Here is a 22,067-nt window from a genome sequence, read left to right on the forward strand (position 1 = left end):
ATATACAATTACCAAAGATGCACTAATCTAAAAATCATAAAGCCAAAGTAAATGTACATTCATTTATATCATTTCTCTATTGCACACCTACACAATGTACATACTTTTCTTATATGTTATGTATTGCTTGCACTGTAGAATTATTTCCCCTGTAGTTTATGGCTGTTACAAGCTTAAAAACACAAATTTGATACAGTTGTAACTGTAACACCAAAGTAAAAATAAATGTCCTATAAAAGGAGTGTGTGTTCTCCCAAAATATTACAACAAAAATTGAGTTTTAATGCTTGCAGCAGCCATATGCTAAATAATTCTACACAATCTCTATCTTACCTGATGAACTGGTGCTGGATAACTATATATTATCTCTGGAATGTCTCCTGTGGGAATGGCTGGTTTCATGGCGATGTACTCTGCCTGAGAACGGGGTGAGTTGCAACTTGGAATGAGAAATGCTGCACTGTGGGAAGTGGGCATCACACTCTCAAACACTTGTGTAGGCTGATATGCGCTTGAATCCATTCCATCTATAATTGCACTGGAATTTAGTGTAGTCAGGGCCGACATAACAGGGCCACTTGCAACCATTTCAACATGATCCTGCTCAAATAGCAATAAAAAAAATGTTATCATTTGACAAAAACTGACCATTAAACATAAGTACATTGTCATAAAAAGAGAATCACTGTTCCTCAAATCACTTTAGTGTTCTTGAAATTTAAAAATGAACTCATCTTAATCTCCATAGTGGAATGCAACTTAGCTCTCGTATATTCACAACTGAAACTATTTTGTAGCTTTTAATTTTTTGGCACTTTAGAACAGTTTTCTAAGGGTGGGACATATTAATTGATATTCTGTCAGTATTGGCTGATACAGCCATATTGGTGTTTTGGTAAAATTACTGATCTGATATTTATATATAACCTTAATTTTAGTGCAAAGTTCTGCCATATATTATTTTTATAAATATAAAAGTATAATTTGCATATATCTTGGTTTTATAAAGTGAAAGTATAAACATGTGATTTCTTTTTCTAAGGCAAAACTATTATTACCAGTTACATATATTAATTAAGGAGGATAGTGTTCTTCAAGAAACATTGGAAAACTTTGTATCAGATCAGTAGAATATCAGTGATCAGTATCAATTTTAAACTGGTCCAAGGGTAGGCACAGGCATGTAAGTTCGTGTTGCTATGGGTGCAACTTTTTTAAAATATAAAAAATATAACCTTTAGAGTAATTTTTGAAAATGTAACAACATATTCTTGCATCTATCAATGAACCTGAATAGTAACTCTTGATGTGTGCTAACTCGTGTGAAAGTTCGGACCCCCAGTCCCTCGTTTCTATCCAGCCCTCTGGATTACTACCCTTGTATTATCCTTTCAATCTCTCCTTCCACCTTACCCTTTGTGCCAAGCCAGCAGATTATATTATGAAAGGGGGTTTTACATAACAATTTATATTTTTTAGTCCCTGGTTCATTACACATGTACAGAAAGTGAATAAATATTTGGTTTAAAATTGACAGTACAGTAGTTCCTAGAGTTAATTCAGCAAATCATAACATTTCTAGTAGGATTATATTGCTTTACTATACGTTATTATATATATACATATTTACATAGTGTTTCCATGTGTGTATTTACATAATCAACCAATTTCCTTAATTCAAAATAATTGCGCACCTATGGCTTACACCATCGGCACTTAACTATTAGCATAACTATCTCTGCGGGCCTACCGTCAGCTTAAACGATATTCCGTTCATTACAAATGTGTTTCCTTACGTCTTCACTCTTTCTTTTGGGCATCAATTATTCAATACGGAAATATCCACATATTCAAGGCTTTTTCTAAAAGGGGACTTGGGACAGCAACAGGGGTTGGCTTACACCAAATGCTACATTATTATATTAAGTCTAGCCACCAAAAGTGGACTAAACTTGAGGAGACGTTCCTCATCGTCGATCGATGGAGAAACACTGTTTATATTCTAAAGCCCACTGGCCTTTTTTATAGTCGGGGTAAACGTCCGTGGACTTGGACCCCGTAGCATTAGAAAATTCCACTGTAACGGTCTTTTGAAAGACAGCTAGCTCCCCCAACCGGGGAGATAAAAAACAGGAGAATCTAATATCCAGTAAAGCACAATCCAATAAGCAAATACACTTACATGCAATAATAACATAAAAGTACACTCATGGAAACATATTACTTAACCCTACACCTTGTAGCTGGCCAGCAATTATTTAACATATTACCAAAAATAGTAATGGTCAATCCGACCATTACACATGTAAATCGTATTTCTTGATATTATTGTAAATTGATGATTTAGATGTCATCCAAGTGGCAGTACTCAATGTTCCGATACCCCTTCTTTCTTCCTATGCCCGGTAATAGGCATTTATGCTTGTTTTATAGCATTCCAGAGTAATACAAGTAATTATTCCCCTTGCTCACTTCACACTCACAACAATGAAAGCTCCCCCCCCCCTCCCCCGTGGCGGAGTGGTTAGCATATTGTGCTACGATGACAGGAGTTCTGGGTTCGAATCTCAGCCTGGGTATGGATGTTTTTTGAGTGCCCATGTGTCAATTTCATCATATCAACACTCTTCCCCATCTTTGCAAATTAGCCAAAAGTGGCACAAAAGGCGAAGTAAAAAAAAAAATCAATCAAACAATAAAAAAAAATGAACGAAAAAACAAGATAAAATATAACAATAAAACAACGCAACAGGAGTAAATCGACAAACTAACGAAAATGCAGAACACTGTGATAGAAATTTTTTTTCGCTCTCGGAACGAGTTGTCTTTGCCTTTCTACCCTCACCTTCCCTTTCCCCTCATTAGACACCCCATACTGGACAAGAAACAGATGTGAAGCCCAGTGTCCAGCGTTGCCAACCTGCCAATCAGGAAAAGTGTGCCGATTAATCTCTTAAACTTTGCTAAATGCAACTAAATTGTGCTCGGACGACTTGGGTCTTAAGTTCATTTTGTGCATCTATTTTGGGGGCAGTTGTGATGTGAACATGCGTTGTTGATTAGTTAAGCATTATTGGTAACTTTCCCGATTAAATTAATTACAATGGTTTAACCAATATATTCGGTTTAATATAACGCTTGAAAAAGATTGAGAAATTTCGATGACTACAAAAGATGGGGGCTTGTTTTATCTGTGACCCTAACTTTCAAGCAATTTCTTCAATAAAATGTTCCTCGTGAGCTAAGTAAGGAAAGATAAAGAAAAGATTGAATGAAGACAGTGGACCAGATGTGGCTGGATCGGCATACTACCTTTTGTTTGAATCAAATAAGATCTGATAACAATCAGATCAAATGATTTTTTTAAAGTTTATTTTTCATAATTTATTCCTCTGAATTCAATTTATCTGTTTCCCAGGGGCGCATGTTTATAGATGATGCTATATTTTACTATTATCCCAAACACAGGGTGCTAGGTGCCAACAAAGTTCAAATTGTACTACGTTTAGCACAATTATACTAGGGTTGGCATCACTGGGTGAGGCCAGACTCACTGTGTCCATTTCGGGTGAACGTGCCCCTGAAATTATGCTTTCCTGCATGAATCATAGAATGTTATGGGACCAGATGAGGCCCTAAGAGATACATTAAAGTGGTATCAATGGAAAGGGAAACTCAAAAAGGTTTATATTACATTTAGTTCACAACATCACATCACATGTGCTCAATGTGAGCTACCTGTGTCACACATCGAGCCTATAGTCCAATTCCTACCATACACGTTGTAACATTAGACGATCCACTAATGCAATGGCCTCTGTGATACGAACACGAAGATCCTGGATGGTAAGTGGTAAAGGTGGCCGATACAGTTGTTGTTTGACAAAACTCCAGAGAAAAAATTCACAGGGTGTAAGGTCTGGAAAATGTGGAGGCCAGTGCAAAAGTTCACTATCGTCACGGCCAGCATGCCTAATCCATCTCTTTGGTAGTCACCTATTCAGTTCACGTCTGACATCTAAGTGGAAAGGGGGTTGTGCCCCATCCTGTTGAAAAATTAAACCTTCGATATCCTGTTCCACTTGTGGAAAAAGCCATGTCCGTAACATTTGTAGATACAAAATCCCAGTGATTGTGTTCACGTCGAAAAAGAAAGGGCCATACACCTTTTCATGGCTGATAGCGCAAAAAAAAAATTAAGCTTAGAGGAGTCGCGTACATGCTCCACATAACCTCTAGGATTTTCCAGACCTCAGATCCTGACTTTATTTTTGTGCACTTTGCCCGACAGGTAGAAGGTGGCTTCATCACTGAACACCAATGATTCCGTGAAACCATCAGTTTCCGTTTCGATTTGCATGTCCTCATAGAAAGACAGTCTCTTGGCTTTGTTGTCCGGTTTTAGGGCCTGCGACAATTGCAGACGGTAAGGATGGAACTGCAAACGTTTGCATAAAATCTTCCACACAGTTGGATGCGGAATGTCTAATTTTCTGCAGGCTGTGGTGGTGGATCTCTGTGGACTTCGTACGAAACTCTCTCACACACTCCACAGTTGCCTCGTTTACTGGTGGACGGCCGGTTGACTTTCACTTGCAGATGCATTCCCTTGCTTTAAAGTCAGAATACCACTTACGGATACTGGGCCCACTGGGTGCATCTTCACCAAACTTCCTTCTAAAATTACGTTGCACAGTGTTAACAGACTGGCAGACGTGAAAATCCAGCACACAAAAAGCCTTCCTGTATTCGTTGGCAGCCATTTTCTCTCCTATTGCCCCCTAGCGACGAAATCAATAACTACATGACAGTTGTACCAAACACTGAAACTTTTTGAGTTTCCCTTTCCATTGGTACAACATGTATCTGAGTGTTATTAAACGTGAGTTATTCAAGTTTGTAATCGGAAAGATCATTTGTAAGAACACTGTAATTGTATAATTCATCGTCTTTCTTGAGATGAAACCACTGATATAAATATTCAAGTTATACGATAATAATATAAATGATGAAAAAATGTTTCGAAGACTTTAATTTTCTTGCAATATAAACATGGTGTTGTAAGAAATTAATTTTCTGATGTATTAGAAACAACGAAAGTCGCTTGGTGTAGTGCAATTCTCCTGTAGGAGAATTCTGCTACATGTGCTTTGGAGAACACATTGCCCACCTTCGATATGCCCAAGACTTGACATTGCTTCTTCTCAGTAGCAAGGACAGCCAAATGAGCTAGTTGACATCCAGCATCCTGTTTCGAGCAAGGCTTTTCAAAGGTTTCAAACACGAAAAGGTTTTTTCACAAGCTGCATTGTAAACTGGGATTATTACAGAGAATACAACTAGAGTGTGAACCTCGTTATACTTTCCGAGAACTACTTTCATTCCATCTTCATAACGCTGAAGGGTTTTGGACCTTTTAGGGGAATGATATCACAGGAATAAACATCTGAAAAAGGTTACAGTCTTCTCATAATTTAAGAAATATTCTGACCCTGGTGTACCTCTCACTCTAGCAGTCCAAAGTATATTTGTGCTACAATTACAGGCATCTATGGAGTTCTTGCAAATAAGATCTATGTGCAAAGAGCGAATCTGCATCTAATGATTGAAGGGCCGCAAATCCTAAAAAGCAATGTCTTACCTGCCCATGATACAAATATCTGTCCTGTTCCTTTCTCAGAATCTGACATCATTGCGAATACATTCACCTCTTCCACTTCCTGGCTTATTTTGCTGAGAATAAGTGTGGAAATTACGAAGATTAATTTGTTTTGAATCGAATTTTGAGTATAACTTGCATTTTAAGGTTCACGTTCAATACAATTCCGAATAATATCGCCTGATTTTGAAATTACCTTGAGAAATTACCTTTGTTAAGGCTTGCCTGACTCATCACCATCTTGAAAAGAAAGTCCCTGAATAGTAAGGAACCGCAATGCATCCACAAAAACTGACATGTAGTGTCGGTTTTCTTGAATCAGTTTTGAATATTTTTCCCTAATTAGCATTGCCACTAACGAACCATTAGAATAATTTGCCCGTACTACAGATGATGTTTTGTGGTCCTCAGAATGCTTGTGATATTTTTAAACCATTCACATTTAACGCCCTTTTCCAGTTCTTCACGGGATAAAACTTAGGTTAATCACGATGATTACAGGACATAAATGAATGCCCAGGACAGGACAGTGCTGGAATCCTGAATGAAAGTCTCACACACATATATACACTAAAACAAAATTAATTTGTTAGTCAAGTTGGTACTTCTGTATTATAAGCAGGAAAAGTGATATCAGGCCTCCCGCACTGGTGCAAAAATCCGAACAAGGTTAATTTCGGAATTCATTTGTTCGTGCATGAATTAACCAGCTACCAGACGGCACCACCATCGATGTTAAATCCTAATTATCTCATTAAAAATTTAGTTTATGTATCTATTAATCAATGCTGATCACTTGTACGTGATTTTGTATTTTATTAAATGCCTTTCCCTTCTTAAACATGTATAAGAAAAATCGTATTTTTAAAGTCAATACTTCTACATGACGTAACATCGTTCCATATGATCTGTCATGGACGTACACTAACTATTTTAATAAGGATGTAGAAGAAGAAAAAGAAGAACAATGGCTTATTGTGCAGATTTTTATTATAAAAACTGTCAGAAGTGGAATCCAGAACTGTCTTTTTTTCGTGTTCCGTCAAATCCTGAAAGGTTAGTTATTTATGAACTATGCTCGCTCTTTATGTAAAAATCATTTACATGAAGTTAGTTTCCACCTATGATTTCCACGGAGAATAATTCCTAGCATGTCTTCGTATTCTGTATTTTGCTTCATTTAAATAAAAGGCCATGTGTTAAAAAAAACGTCTGAAAGGGTAAAGGTTCGATTTTGTAACTTAATGCTATTTATAAGTTACATAGGATGATAGGAAGCCAACGAGAATAGTGGGAATAACTTGAAGTTTGTTTGAGGTTCAGAAAAGCTCATTTGTGAATGTTATAATGCAGAAAGTTGCAAGTTATCATGCTCCTATTCGCTACTGCATGAAGTTTATTTCTTCTAGCATATGAAACTTTGTCAACATGTACAGGAGATAAAAAAAGGCGTGTAAATATTAAAGCGATGAAACCTAAGGTAACGGTACCTATCGTTCTATGATTTTTTATAAAATTCTCTAAGCAGGAAGACTAATTATCGTAGAATTTTAGCAATCATTGTCACACGAAATTTGAACCTTTTATATATATTTAAAATACCTAAAATATTTTACCAACATTTACACATGTGTTACTGTAAAGAACAATCCTTTCTCACTGGTGTCACGGAAGGAAGATTTTGTGTTTCAAATCACATTTTAATCTATGTGTTTTAGTCCAACACTACAGAATTATGGATGTTACTCCTATTATTAATAATAATATATTTTGTTGATGGAATCATCTAATTATGCCTGTAGTTAATCTTCTTCAGAAATATGTTGTGTCATAACATTTTTCTTGGATGCACTCCCGGGAGTAGATTCCATGATCCATTCAATGACAAAAATTGCATTGTTAGCCAGTTGTAGGTTAGGCAGTAAGCTTCAGTGACTCTAAAAAAAATAATGTGGTAAAACTTTGCTTCATATGTTAGGAAGTTTAGTGCAATATCTATAATATGTTTTTATTTGCATTGCCACACATTGTATGGTACCATAAGAATTAGTTGCGATGAGAAATAATGTGAAAATTAAGTAAAAATAAATCAATTGAATGGTGACAAGCACATAAGATTTTCCGCAATAGTTGAAGGAGCTATCATAGAATGGACCCTTATACATTTGACACTACTTTATTCAACAGATACAGACAGTGATCTAATGCATATTCATTTTCAGTATCTTTTCTTTGTGTTGACACGCTTTGACCTTAGCTAACAAACAACTCTTGCATCATGGAATTTATCTTTCTTGAGTGACATAAAATGCAGAATGCTTTGTCTTGCATAGTTATATGTTTCTAAAATATTTTTTCATCTTTTATTTTTCTTGTAGAGCTGAGATATGGTTCGAGAAAATATGGCAAAGGACTTGAGACACAAAACATACAAAAGTTACAGAGTTTGTGGAGACAATTTTTCAGAGAAAATGTTTATGAATTTTAATAGAAATAAGTTAGTGCATGATGCATACCCAGATGTAGAACCAAGTAAGTATATTGCATTTCTTATGGAATAACATTGTCATCAGTTATGGCTCATGCATAAGAAATGGTATTTTCCCTTTTCTTGATTAAAAAAAATATATGCTTTAGAGATAAATTTTGCTTAAAGTACATAACACCTAACAACACAATGCATTGCTTGAGAATGTTAGAAACAAATGTATTTAATGTTTCACTAAATATTCCAAGCAGGGTGGATGAAAAGAGATGATATGATTTTCAGCTAAACAGTCCTGTAAAATATTTGAACAGTTTGATTAAAGGAAATAAAATGCACACATTTTTCTGTTTGAGACTACATATGTGAACCTACTATGGAAATGTTTGTTGAGTGTGTTAATGATGCTTCAATAATTTCAGTAACTTTTTTTCCAGTGAAAGTCTTCGCCTTGTAATCAAGGGGTCCCGGGTTCGATACCCGGTGGAGGCACAAGGGGTTCGGATCCCACTTTAAACTGTAGGTCTAGTCCCGATTAGCCTTACTGTGCATAAAGTGGACTTAAAACAACAAACCAATCAATCAAATCTTTTTGTGATTGGGAGTAAGATGCTTGAAATGAATTTTGGGACTTGTAGGCATATATGACCATATTGAGCCATTCAAGGTATGTGAGGAAGAATCCTCTTATCTAATAACCTTACTTGAGTTTGAACTGTTCTTTTAGGTCTACTTTATGCACAGAAAGGCTAATTGGGTTGAACCTACAGTTTAAAGTGGGATCCGAAACACTATGGGTCTCCACCAGGTATCGAACTCATACCCGAGTTACAAAATGGGTGTGAAGAGCCCCTTGAGAAAAGTTGAAAGTGAAATGTTATAAAGACTTGCAAAGGACATACACAAAACTACGAACTTCCTCAGAGACAGTATAAGAGCCCTGCTCTTCTCAAAAAGGTAATTACATTTGTTAAAGTGCTGTCATTATCTCCCAACCTGGTCAATAATTGGTAAGATCAAAAGTTTGAGGAAAGTATAATCTACACATTAGGTAGGAATAAGCCAATCACTTAACATTTAGACATGGCACATTGGATGGTCTAGCCCTTGCATCAAATGATCATGAGTGAGACACCTATGTTCGATACGAAGCCAAGTTAAATTTACTTCTTGATGGAAGGGATGGTATGAGAAACATCATGCACCAATGATCGACCTGATAGTGTGAAGCTTGAAAGAATGATTATCACTTTCTTTTAGACTGGCTAGAAACATGTGTGACATTATTTAGAAGCTGATATTGAGTAGCAGGGATTTTGTCAATATGTCATCCACTATGGTTGAAACTTTGCTGTTCATTGGTTCATCTCCAAGTGACATATGTCACATGACACTTTGGTGTGAAATCTCTCTAAATTGCAAAAAATACCGATGGTTTCATTGTCATCAGCTGGAAATTTGCAAATTTCTTTTGTTTTTCAGTTAACTTTAAAATTCATGTGCAATATTTATTCTGAATGCACGGATTGAATCATCTTCAGTACTGTATTAAGTATATGAATATATAAAATACATGTCTGTGCAGGATAAGATCTTTCAGTGGTGTATTTATAATTCCATTGTGTGTGTGTTTAGGAGTGGGGGCTGGGAGTGTGCTTATCTAGCTTGATCCTACATACTCCATGACTGCTTTGTTTTGTATACTAAGACATTCATATTTCGAGTCCAGATTTTTGTGTAACTATGAAATATGTAATGCCATATGATGAAATTGTAGTCAATATGTAGAGTGGTTCCAGTAAGTAACTTCGAACAAAACTCCCATTCTAGATTAAAAATTAGGGATGTTTGACAAATACTAAATGAATAAGAATGCAGTGATTAGTTATAATATATCTTACAAACATCCACACGTTTATAGAAATGGGTTGAAATTACTCCCATGCAAACCAGAAAAGTGAAATTTTATACAACTTCGATTGACTGATTGGTTGATTTGGTGTTTTAAGTCCACTTTATTCACAGTAAGGCCAATCGGGACTGAACCTACAGTTTAAAGTAGGATCCGAACCACCATGCGTCTCCATATACAACTTCGAGATGAGGTGGTTGCTATATAGGCATTCTAGGTTAACTTGTGTAAGGTGTGACTCTATTTTCCCATAACTATTCATTATAATCATCATAGTAGTTTTTACAGAGAAATAGACTGATAGAATTAAAACAATTACAATTTTATTCCAGAAAATATTCTGTTTGATAACTTCCCCAATGAGCTGTGTCACTCATAGCTATTATTTTATTCTGTTCTCTCATGGCAGATGGCACTCAACTAGTTTCTATGTTGTATTTTCTAAAATATTATTTCATCTACAGAACACTGAATGTAAGTTATGATAGAAATTAACTGTAGTGTAAAATATTTACTTTCATGTTCAGCATAACATAACCCATGGTTCTACAGAATCGTTTCTCAAGCTATAGGGTGCGACCCACGCCTGGGTCCTGAGGGGACATTTGGTGGGTCGGGAAGTTGGGCTCGAAACTTTGTTAACTGGGTCTTAAAAACCTATTACATTAAATTACTTAGATATATTGTTTTAACAATTTTAATTCAGGCCGTGTTGTTGTAAAAGAGAAAATATATGATTATAAACTGCACACCCCTACAAAGTAATTCCGCTGGTTCCCATCTTATGGGTCCCATGAAGGTGGGTCCCCGACTGAAAAAGGTTGAGATCCACTGCTCTACAGCCCTGGAAGGGCCTTGGCCTATCAACTGACTGCCAGTCTGCCTCCCACAACCCTACCTAGAGGTGTGGAGATCTTCAACCAATAATGGGGTGACGTGGGGTCAGCACATCGAACCCTCAGCTGTTATAGGAGATTTCCCAGACTGGGTTACGCTACTCACTTGTAGGTCCCCAATTTTCTTAGGATGGTGGTTAAGTTTGGAAAACAAGTACTGACTATATGTATATATCTTTTATTCCAGTATTTCATACCTACAAGCCGCCAGTCGATTTGTAATGGTTTCGTTAGATGAATAACGATAATGTTCCATCAGTAGTTTTTAATATACGTTTTATGATTTATTCTTATTTCCTGACACAAAACCTTCGAATCCTGTCTTTTGTATCCCTGGCATTTTCAGCATCAAATCTCCCCCCCTCCCAGGGTACTCCGCTGATATCAATTGCAGAGAAAGTGGAAAGATGAAAGATGACAGATGAATGGAATTTTCTACGTTGGTAAATCAGAAGTGTCTGCATCTTGCGATTGAATATGGTAGGCCTACACAAGAGAGAAAATTAGTGACGGCACCAGAAACCGTTGCTGATATTAAGTGTGCTGTATCCTGCACATTGTCACCCACGTTAAACTGTGCAGCAATTGTTATGAAGAGAAAGAGACAATTTGGGAAATGTTGCAACATGGCTCGAGCGCCCTTTAGAACACTTTGGATAGCGCAATGATCCGCTCACCCCACCCTTCCATTCCTGCTTTTATTTTCTGCTAATAATTCGGACATATCTCGTAAGGTCGTAGTATTTATTTTATGTAAGTGCACATAAATGTTCTACAAGGATAAATACCATTGTTCAGTTAATGCAGGGGTCCTGGGTTCGAATCCCTGTTAGAGCTTTCTTTGTGTCATCAATTTTTCATAGCATCGTCGCGATTAGCCTAAAATTGAAAAAAATGCGACGCTAAATAAAGAACGACGAGGGAGGGGTAAAACGCATTGATCTACGAACAAAGTAATCGCCGTAGATAAAATCGCGATTTGCCCAAAATGTCAGAAAAGTAACGCATAATAGGGAGAATACGAAATAAAAATACTTATTACCACAGATAATACACGGACCATTTTTCATGCACAACGGAATGATTTACGTGTTGGAATTTCAGGAACTTGAAATTATTTTCCTATGTTGTGCTTCTGGGCTACTAATTCTGTATATCTCGTAACTTAGATGTAGAAATCATTCATACATAACATGCATTAACTGAAAAATGGTATTCATCCTTGCAGAACATTTTTATGCACTTAAATAAAATAATTAATTCGACCTTACGAGATATGTCCCGAATTATTAGCAAAAAATAAAAACAGCAATGGAAGGGTGGGGTGAGCGGATCATTGCGCTGAGACGCATTCAACTGTCACTGCCAAGAGTAAGATATGATTGGCGGAGACGTTGCTATGACAACACTTTACGTTTCGAAACAGCCGTAGGGTGGCTCCACATGTCCGGTTTGGTATACGCACAGATTACAAAGGAGAGATAGGAAGTAAGCGATCTTATTAATCTGTGGTGATATCATGCAGAATACACCACTTAGAAAATGTGAAAATCGTCACCCTCTGAGAAATGAACTCTCTCATTATTTGATATTTCATTAACTTCAGTGTGTTACTCCCCCTCCCCCCCCCCGACATAGTCACTGGAGTGAGGCCGGCAGTTGGTAGGTAGGCTCAGGCCGTCAATGGACTGTTGCGCCATGAGTTATCTTTTACAGAAGACAACTGGTGGCCAGAATTCAGTTTATTTAATTCTACAACTTTTATCCCTTAAACAATTTCTTATTTTGACTACCCCAATAAAGGATCTGGCAACAGGTACAAAAGGTTGCACGTAAGTGGCAACTTGTGCCTTAGTTAATAACCTCTTCAGTGCACACCAAGTTTCTCAGTGTCAACCCACAACTGACAGGAAATTTGGGGAGCTTCTTGACTACTAAGGTATAATTGATTTCAGGCTAGTCCAACAAGTGAAAACAGGATTGGCACTACCTATGTAGGCTTATGTAAAGCTGCTAGCCAATATCACATCATTAAATTGGGTATAATACAGACTGATTCACAAACACATACACAAACAGTTACAGAACATCAGAAACTTCACAGTATACGCTTATTATAATTATGAGTAACCTTAGCTAAACCAATGTGAATTTTGACATGCGAATTGGTGCAATTTCAACATTTGTGTGCATTTGAGATAAGGTTATACTGTAACATGCTAAGATTATAAGTCTAGCCACTGAGGAAAACTGTATGAAAAAATCTGATAGTATTTATTAATTGTTTAGTATTGTAATATTCAACAGATATATTCATTGTGGTAAGCCTAGATATTGGACTATGTAAAAGAATGTACCAATTTGTCACTAAAGACTAAATAAGTCAAAATGCTAAGATATAAGAATATTCCCATACCACTTCTGCCACCATAGGCGAACTGCCGTATGAATTTTCCATGCCCATTTCGACTATAGATATTGATTGCTGGCTGGCAATATCCATTCTTCCAAGTAGCCATCTGAAAATATAGAGCGATTTTACAATACTGGACACTTCCCCAATTTCTTTCATATTTCACATACTCAATAATTTAGGCCTCGTAATCATGAATCTGCAGTTAAAATTTGGCGCTCACGTGTAGAACTTGCAAAATAAGCAGGTCCGTGATCGCAACAGACACCCTCCATTTCTCAAGAAAACCAATGTTTATCGCAAGATTTTGTGTTTCGAATACTTAAAGAACGAAATATATATTCCTGATATTACTACGAACCCGAAAGTTTAACTATTCTAGCCTAACCTAACCTAACCATGCATGGTTCAGGGGCTAACTGTGAATGGTTTGTGGGGCTACCCATGCATGGTTCGAGGGGTGTAAGGCTAATTGCGACCACGGACGTAGCACTTGAGCGACAAACTTTGTGATAAACATTGGTTTTCTTGAGAAATTGTGGGTGTCGGTTGCGATCACGGACCCAAATTTTAACTGCAGATTCGTGATTACGAGGCCAAAATTATTGAGTATGCGAAATATGAAAGAAATTGGGGAAGTGTCCGGTATTGTAAAATCATACCGAAAATATAAACGTTTTCTAATGATTTTCTACTTAACTTCTATTCACCAATTTATCAAATTCACACACCTCAAAATTTTAATTAATGTAAGCTTAAATATAGAATGATCACTCTCTCACTTGATTTTGTACAATAATACAGGGCATGAAATTTCAAGTTTGAGATCAGTTGCCGGACTAAAATTTTATATTGATAAATAATAAAAATATGAGCAATTATTAAATATTAATGTTTGTGTAGCGCTGTCGTTCTGCACTGAAGTACCACTTATCAATCGCAGCTACTGGGTCAAACTCTGACAGGGAGGATGGGGGGGGTCCATTTACAGAAACTCTGCGCAAATCATCCAGTGTCTCAGTCTTCAGAGAGTTCCTGTAAGTAGTGTTGAGTCTGTTGTGACAGCTGAAACCTCCCTCACATGAGGCTGTGCTCACTGGTATAACAGCACAAAATGTCAAAATCTGGAGCAAGTTGGGGAATCTTGCTGAACACTCTGCACTGTGGATCAGCACTGTGGATCTTCGCCAGCGTCTGATTCAAAGCTGGAGAAGGAAACAAAAGTTTGTATTCTGTCCACTCTGCTAACAGAACATCCATTTCCTCATTATAAAGGATCGGGTTAAAGTATATGCAGATCTTCTTTATTTCTTCTATCCCAAACTGAAGAATATTTTCTTTGGGAGGCCAACCTAAGGTGTCGAAAACATGCAGAGATGCAATCGCATCTGTTGACATAGACGGCAATGTTTCTGTGATGTACACCTTCGCATTGTTAATTAAGTTTCCTCTAACAGTCTGAAACTCTTGCACATCCCTGATCTTCCCTGAAATGGATACATGGTCCGGGAAATCTTGTTCGCTTGGTCCAACATTAGATTCCAGGTCAACCAAAACTGAAATACAGTGTTCAATTCTTATTTTCAGAGATGAAATCAAAAGATTCTTATTTTGTAGTGCCACGCTTAAAGGGTTCAATTTCCCGTAGAAATCCAAAAGGAAGTACAGAAGCTTAACAAATTTAAATTGCTTCAAACTTTTCCGCAAATCCTTAGCTTTAGCGCCATCATTGTCTTTTCATGGGCCACCTGTTCAAGATGGGTCACAACAGCTTTCCATGATTGCAAGAGAGCCCTTTTTGCACGTTCTTTGCTGGCTAACCACCTAATAGTGTAGATATCACTGAGTTTTAGAATTTCTTCTATAACTTCTGCCGTTTCTCTCAAGAGGTGAAGTCTTGAGGCGTGTTTGACACACATTTGAAACAACGAAATTTTAGTCGCCAGCCCAAAACTTTTGGTCGCCAATGGCAACCTGGCGACCGGAAATTTCGTGCCCTGCAATATAAAACTTCTAATGTTGGGGACTCATTGAAAACACACACTGAAATTCCAACAAGTTATATTCTATCCTGGAAAGCAGTCTTGCATCATATATTGCCTCTTGATTTTGAGCATTCTCTGGCTTCTTTTTTGCCGTAAATTATAGTTTTTAGATGGGTTTTAAAGATTTTGTAACAACAGCAATTTTCCCTTGTACAGTATTTACAACCTTTGAATTTTATTTCTGGGTAAAATTTTATATTTTAGATCTTACAATGGTTTTGCATCAGCAAACAACCTGTAATTTTGCTACACGTATATATTTATATAATATCCTGATGTGGGCTCTCCTTTCTTGTGCTGAATGCCACTGGACTGCTTAAGCATATTTTCTATTTATGGAGTGAGTTGGTGTTTTTCTACTTAATGCACAGTATGGCTATTCAGGGCTGGACCTACAGTTTAAAGTGGGATCCGAACCACTATGTGCCTCCACCAGGTATCAAACCCTTGATTACAAGGCGACGATGCTAACACTGCACCACCGGAAGGAACTCTCTATTTATGGTTTATGTACTTTGTGGTGTTTGCTCCTTGTTACTATTTTTTGAAAGCTCCACCACACCCTCCTCTTCCATATATTAGGAGGAGGTTCTTGCATCAACGAGATTATTTATATTGTATAATTTGCAACGCTTGGAAGTTGCAATCTGGCAACGTGGTATCCCCTAGCGGGAGAAACATGTCACTGAGAAACCACGCCCCCTTTGCTCCCGTAGCAAGCGAGGCTGGTTAGACAGACACAGTTACAGTGGTATTTCCGATAACAAAAGGTAAGGAGGTTTTTAACTCCAGGTAGTTACGAACGTTTTCAGGTGATCGGAAACATACGAGATGCATGGAATTTAACTATACCTTTTGACTCGCTGTTTAACTTACATGGAATATTAATTGGTGCTTAATTTGATTTTCTAGTCTGTTCTGGTAAGGCTTGGTTTACCTTACGTAAGTTTAATTATAATTTAAAATCAATTATTAGTTGTTTTTTTTTAAAAAAAAAAAATATTTCATGTTGTGTTAATTTCTGGCTAGAATGAAATATGCATCTAACAAGAATGTTTCGCGTTCATCGATAACCAAATGTTTCCGATCATCCAGGCCATCCTTTTCGTAAATGAATAAAAGTGCATGTGTCAGACTGATTCAATATTTTAGTGTTGTATTTATCGGCACCATTGGTTTACTGCATTTGTGATTTTAAACTGTACATAAATTTTCAAATATGTGTGGAAAGGGATTTCATACTTTGAGGGTAAAAATATAAAGATTGTAAAATGAGAGTTACGGGATTTTCCCATGAATGTATACAGTAAAAAGGGATAAGGGATTCTTTGTTCAGATTGTATTTCACATCTTTTGCTTGTAATAAAACTATCACTGTTACAAACCTCAATGGGGGCTATTTTTGTGTTTGCCTAATAACAATGATAAATTATCATGTGTTATTGATATGAAGGTGCTTGAATGTAAACGTTTACAAGTTCCTATTGGATTACGTGTAAGAAACAGAACAAGTCTTGGGGAAGGGGGCAACTATTTCTGTATTTGCGGACCTGTGAAGGTTGTGAATAGACAATCACGTAATAACTGGATCAGATATCCAATAATACAGAAAGGAGAGAGAGAACTGTAAAATTAGGGGATTGTTTTTTTGTATAAAAGATCCACGTTAAATTATGAGTTGTCGACACTGCGAGCCTAAACTATTAGTAGTTAATGAAAAGGGAAGGAGAGCAGGTATTGAGTAGGATTTTCTTTAAGGTTAAGATTTCAACCTGTTTTCCTCTGAATGCCCAATGTTGATGTGAGGTGGTCGTTAATGGTAATATTTTGAGAAATTTAATATAAATAATTGTTCTTAAACATTGTTCCTTAAACAAAATGACCACGTCACAACTTCTCACATCTAAGCATCACTCTTTGCTCTTAATAAAAAGTTATATCTGAAAGACTAGTTTTATTCAGGTGTCAAGACCCATTGTTATGTACAAGTGGCTTCTTTTTTTATGAGATGTGGGATGCAAATAGTCTAAAGTGTTAACATGGCATTAAATTTCAATCATTCAATCCATCTTTTGCCTCCCAACTGAAAGATAACAGCAGGCTTGACTTTGGTGGTAGCCCACAGTTTCTTGGGTGAGCACCTCCCAATGGGACCTGCCTGTCTTCTTTGGTCATCATAATGCTTCAAAAACCTACCACACTTCAATGATTTGACAATGTTAACCTGGCAGGACACACCCTCTCCATTAGGATGGTAAAAAATACCCAGAAGCAATTATAATTGTTTTGAAGCATGTAAATTATAATACTTTGTTTTCTTAAATTAATTTTTTTTTTTTTTTTTTTGTTTTTTTTTTTGCACAATAGACGAAGAAGAGGCTCTCTGCTATAACGTAAGGATGCATTCTGGTGAAAAACACCCAGAACATGGGCCAGAAGCAAAACTGCCTGCAGTGCAAAGTCTAAGTTTGAATGATAATTGTCTTAAAAAACATTTAACTAAGAAAACCTTTATTGATTAATCCAATGTTATTGATTTTGAACATTTCTATTGTATTACACAATAGATAAAAAAAGAACATGGTGAAATACCAAACAAACATATGAGCATGCATATGGGTGAAATTTACCCAGGCAGTGTTCCTATGGGCATTTTGAACTTTCCACTCTCAAAAATAGCAGCTGGCCATCATTTTATGAGCTTGCATAAAGCAGACTTCCCCCCCCCCCCGAGTTTTCTTAGTACTTCTATTTGAAAATGTTGATTTTTCAACATTTCGATTTTAATGTGTCTCCGATCTGTGTAACTGGTACCGCTGTTAGTCTATAATGTTTTCATTTAAAAATACAAAATCTGGTAATGGTGAACCTCTGTACATCCGTGAGAGAGTTGAAAATTTTGAGTGGGTTGGGAAGACTGTGGTTCATATGAACATTTGTTGTTTTTTTTTGCTATCGCAGATGCATTTCAAGCGAAAAATTACCAATTTTATGTGGCTTTGTTACGACATCAGCGATCCACCTGTGGCACATTATCTGCTGGTGTACATTGAAAAGTAGATCAACAGAGTAGAAAGTGCACATTTTCAAGGTATGTATATAAATTAATTATACCTTATGGTTATGTTAGGAGTGTTAGGTTTGATGGTGATAGTAATTTTACACTATATCTTGAAGGCCCAAGTTCCTTTTGTTTTATTGCGAATTCATCATGCTACGAATGCAATTTTTACATGGTTCGATTTCGATTCATGTCTGTTAACACATACTGCGGAGTTTTAGCGATCACTTAATATTTTGTTCAGTATATGCTATCGTGGTTAGGTTAGGTTTGGTTCCCTTAGCATTAAAATAAAGTCCCTAAATGCATTCTACTAAGGTTCCAATTTACTTCTACATTCATTCCCACGCTTCTACGATATTTACTGTCCCTTGTCGACGGAGAATATCTTGTCCATGAGAAGTGTGTAAGGTAATTTTCAAGTTTTTTTTTAACATAAATAATTTTTTTTCCAAGTCCAAACAGCGCTCATTACTTTAAGGAAGGTCCAAATTTCGTGTGACAATGATTTTCAAAATTCTACGATAATTAGTCTTTGTGCTAGGAGAAATCATAAAACAATCGGAACAGTTACCAAAATTGCTTAAAAAAATATGAAAGTTGTCCGGGAGGCGAAAAATTGGACGTGTCGTGGTCACATTTCAGCGCTAAATATTTCGGTTATTTGTGATTTCCACATGTTGAAATAACTTTAAGGCATCGAAAAAATCTAAATCTGTACACTAAGAGGAAAAAGTTGACATTTTCGGGGGTGTACAGTCAGTCACCAATCCGCATAATTCAAGCCACTTAATGTAAATATTTTACTAGCTTTACACAACATATTCAAGCTCTTGTATCAATGCAAAATGCATGTTCTCGCGTTCCAAGCCTTTTAATATCGTCTTAAAAGCACAGACTTCTTTTCAAGTTAGTTCTTAAAATTTAGATGGGTATCGATCGGCAGACCTCTCTCCCATAAAGTTTTCGTGTTTTGTATTCGCTTGTCGCAATAAATATAACAGCCAGATGCTGTTATCTTAGCAATGACATACAGGATGAATTTTATATATAAAAAAAGAAACCCATGTGCATTTTGTAATTTGATGGGGGATTAGGTGGGGGAGAATTAAGTAACGTAAAATACTGGAATTCACTTGATCTCTCTCGATCATATGCTTTCTTCTGACCATTAGACACATTTTGACACAATTAAAAACAGTTGCAGAGTATCATTTATTATTGCGGGAGTTTTAGGTTTTAGAATCCCATCTACAGAACTAAAAGAGCATATCAGTTTTATAAATACATGTTTATTCTGTAATAGGACTGACTACCAAACATTTTGACATGGCGAGCGAAATTAGTGTTTCTGTAATTATGGATTACCATTAATTTGTCGCATAAACAACTCTATCACGTACTTGTTTCTTAAGACAACATAGGCTATTTTATTTCTCTTCAGAAACAAATTTATCTTTCTATTTATTTTCTTGTTACGATATACGAATGAGTGCGAGAAATAACATACGAAGACCCCGCAAAAATTAAGCCTAAAATTTGTCCCTAAAACAACCCTAATTACACTAGCAAATATTACAACACATTACTCTTCTTATCTTTACACATTTGCCTTATCATACGTAAGTCGAAACGGAAACTTAATAATCTATAACTTACTAACAAAAATATCTTCAAAATGTAAAAGTCGTCCGCTTCCTTTCCTAAGCCTAATATTACCCACAATGCACCCGTGAACGCGGATTGTTTGTCAAGTTATTAAATTTATGTTGCTAACTAAGGTGTTGCCGAAAACAATTTTAAATTACATTAAATGCACTTTCCTTATCAATAAATAGGTATACCTTCACACTATGTTTCTACAACAACAACAAAAAAGGACCGTGAAACGTACCCGCCGTGATACGCGTAAAGGGAATATACCCAAATGTATGGGTTGTGAAGATCTTGACAGAAATTTTATTTCGCGAAATGCGATTCTTTAGAAAATAGAATGTGAATGTCATAAGTTAAAGAATGGGGCAGTAATTACGGCTCCCTTCTCGTAAATAAAAAAGAAAAAGTTCACTTTTCTGATGTAATAGTCTAATCGGGGCTGTACCTACAGTTTTAATTTAAAGTGATCCTCACCTCTGCGCCTCCACCGGGAATCGAACCTAAGATAACGTCGTCGCATTGTAAGCAAGGAGTCCTGGGTTCGATACCATGTGGACGCACATTGTACAGTGATTCGGATCCCACTTTAAATTTTAGGTCGTCTCGATTAGCCTATCTGTGCATAAAGTGGACTTAAAAATCAACAATTCGAACCTAAAACCCTTCGATTAAATTTTTATTTTCATTAAGCATTAATCGTGTCGTAATCTTTCATGTGTAATGTTAGTATGACGAAATATTATTTTATAAATTGTCAGTGCTAATATAATATTTATGAGAATTTCGTATTAATACCTGTTCTCTATCTCAAAAAATAATCATGACATAAAATTTTGAAAAGACCGCTGGACTTCGATGGTAGCTCAACGTGGAGTTGATGGGAGTCATAATACCCCATCCCTTATAAAAAAATAAAGCGTTCGCCTCCTCTAGCGCCGTCACTCTAAATCTCTCTTTCCATCATACCCTCACCGCTCTATGCCACTATTATCTTAGGTGCAAAAAAGAGAAGAAAAAAAGCAGCAGTTGAACAGTTGACCACAAAGATTCGTGGGTTCAAATTATCCATTGCATATTTCATGGTTTCATACATACGGTGTTGTTCACGTGCATCCAAACTTTTCATACAGTATGTAACATTCTTATTCATACACACAGTGGCGTCGCGTGGAGTAAATAGTTGGGTGTTCAGAGAAAATTTTACCCCCCCCCCCCCAAGACCGAGGAGGATACAAACACATTGAGAATCAATTTGTTAATCACAATCACAGAGAAGAAAACGGTAAATGTGGACAACTGATTAATTGAGCATACAAAAAGGCGAAATTTGAGCCAAGAATCGAACCTATGACTTCGTTTTTAGATTGCCCAACACTAGTCAAGGAATCGAGGGTGGTGATAGGAACAAGATTATATCGGTATTTGTCTAGAGTTTCTGAGGACAAAAATAGTAAGCTAATTTAATACACGTTAAGAGCTGAAACTTTTCAAGTTGACACTACCAACAACTATCAACTATTCTGCGTCAATACTCGCAAAAACATATCACTGTTTACCAAGTTTTAAACAAGGCTACAAGAACCTATGCTGATCGATTTGATTAACGTCATTCATCTGGACGTTATGACAGAAGATGACAGAAAGCAGGAAAGCCCTAGAAAGTGGTAAGATTCGTTCATCAAATGTATCACCCCACCATCCATCGGGAGTGACTGAAGGAGGCCACGGATAATCTCAGAATGTAGAGCCACGAAATTTTAACCCACGACCTCCCAAATGTGAATCATCAACCACTAATTCAGAAAGAACACATGCTGACCACACGTCACCCCATTACCGGTTAAAGAACTCCACCTCTAGGTAGGATTGTGGGAGGGAGACTGGCAGTCGGGAGATAGGCCAAGGCCCTTCGAGGGCTGTCGCACCATAGGTTATTATTA

The 22,067-nt window shown here is 36.7% G+C and overlaps 1 protein-coding gene across 1 annotated transcript in view; it reads right to left on the bottom strand.

Moving 5' to 3' along the window:
• The window catches only part of LOC145990939 (uncharacterized), a 35,572-nt gene extending 15,368 nt beyond the window's left edge, over positions 1-20,204 (bottom strand). Inside the window, exons 1-3 of the mRNA XM_083126496.1 lie at positions 20,131-20,204; positions 13,369-13,471; positions 334-600 (exon numbers count right to left, since the gene is read on the bottom strand). Of these exons, the coding sequence (XP_082982622.1) occupies positions 334-600; positions 13,369-13,455 (354 nt within the window). The 5' untranslated portion in view covers positions 13,456-13,471; positions 20,131-20,204. The remainder of the gene's footprint in view (positions 1-333; positions 601-13,368; positions 13,472-20,130) is intronic.
• Between the last annotated feature and the right edge of the window lie 1,863 nt (positions 20,205-22,067).

The sequence above is a fragment of the Lepisma saccharinum genome, chromosome 8 (assembly GCF_977018435.1).
Source record: "Lepisma saccharinum chromosome 8, izLepSacc3.1, whole genome shotgun sequence".
Taxonomy (NCBI): domain Eukaryota; kingdom Metazoa; phylum Arthropoda; class Insecta; order Zygentoma; family Lepismatidae; genus Lepisma; species Lepisma saccharinum.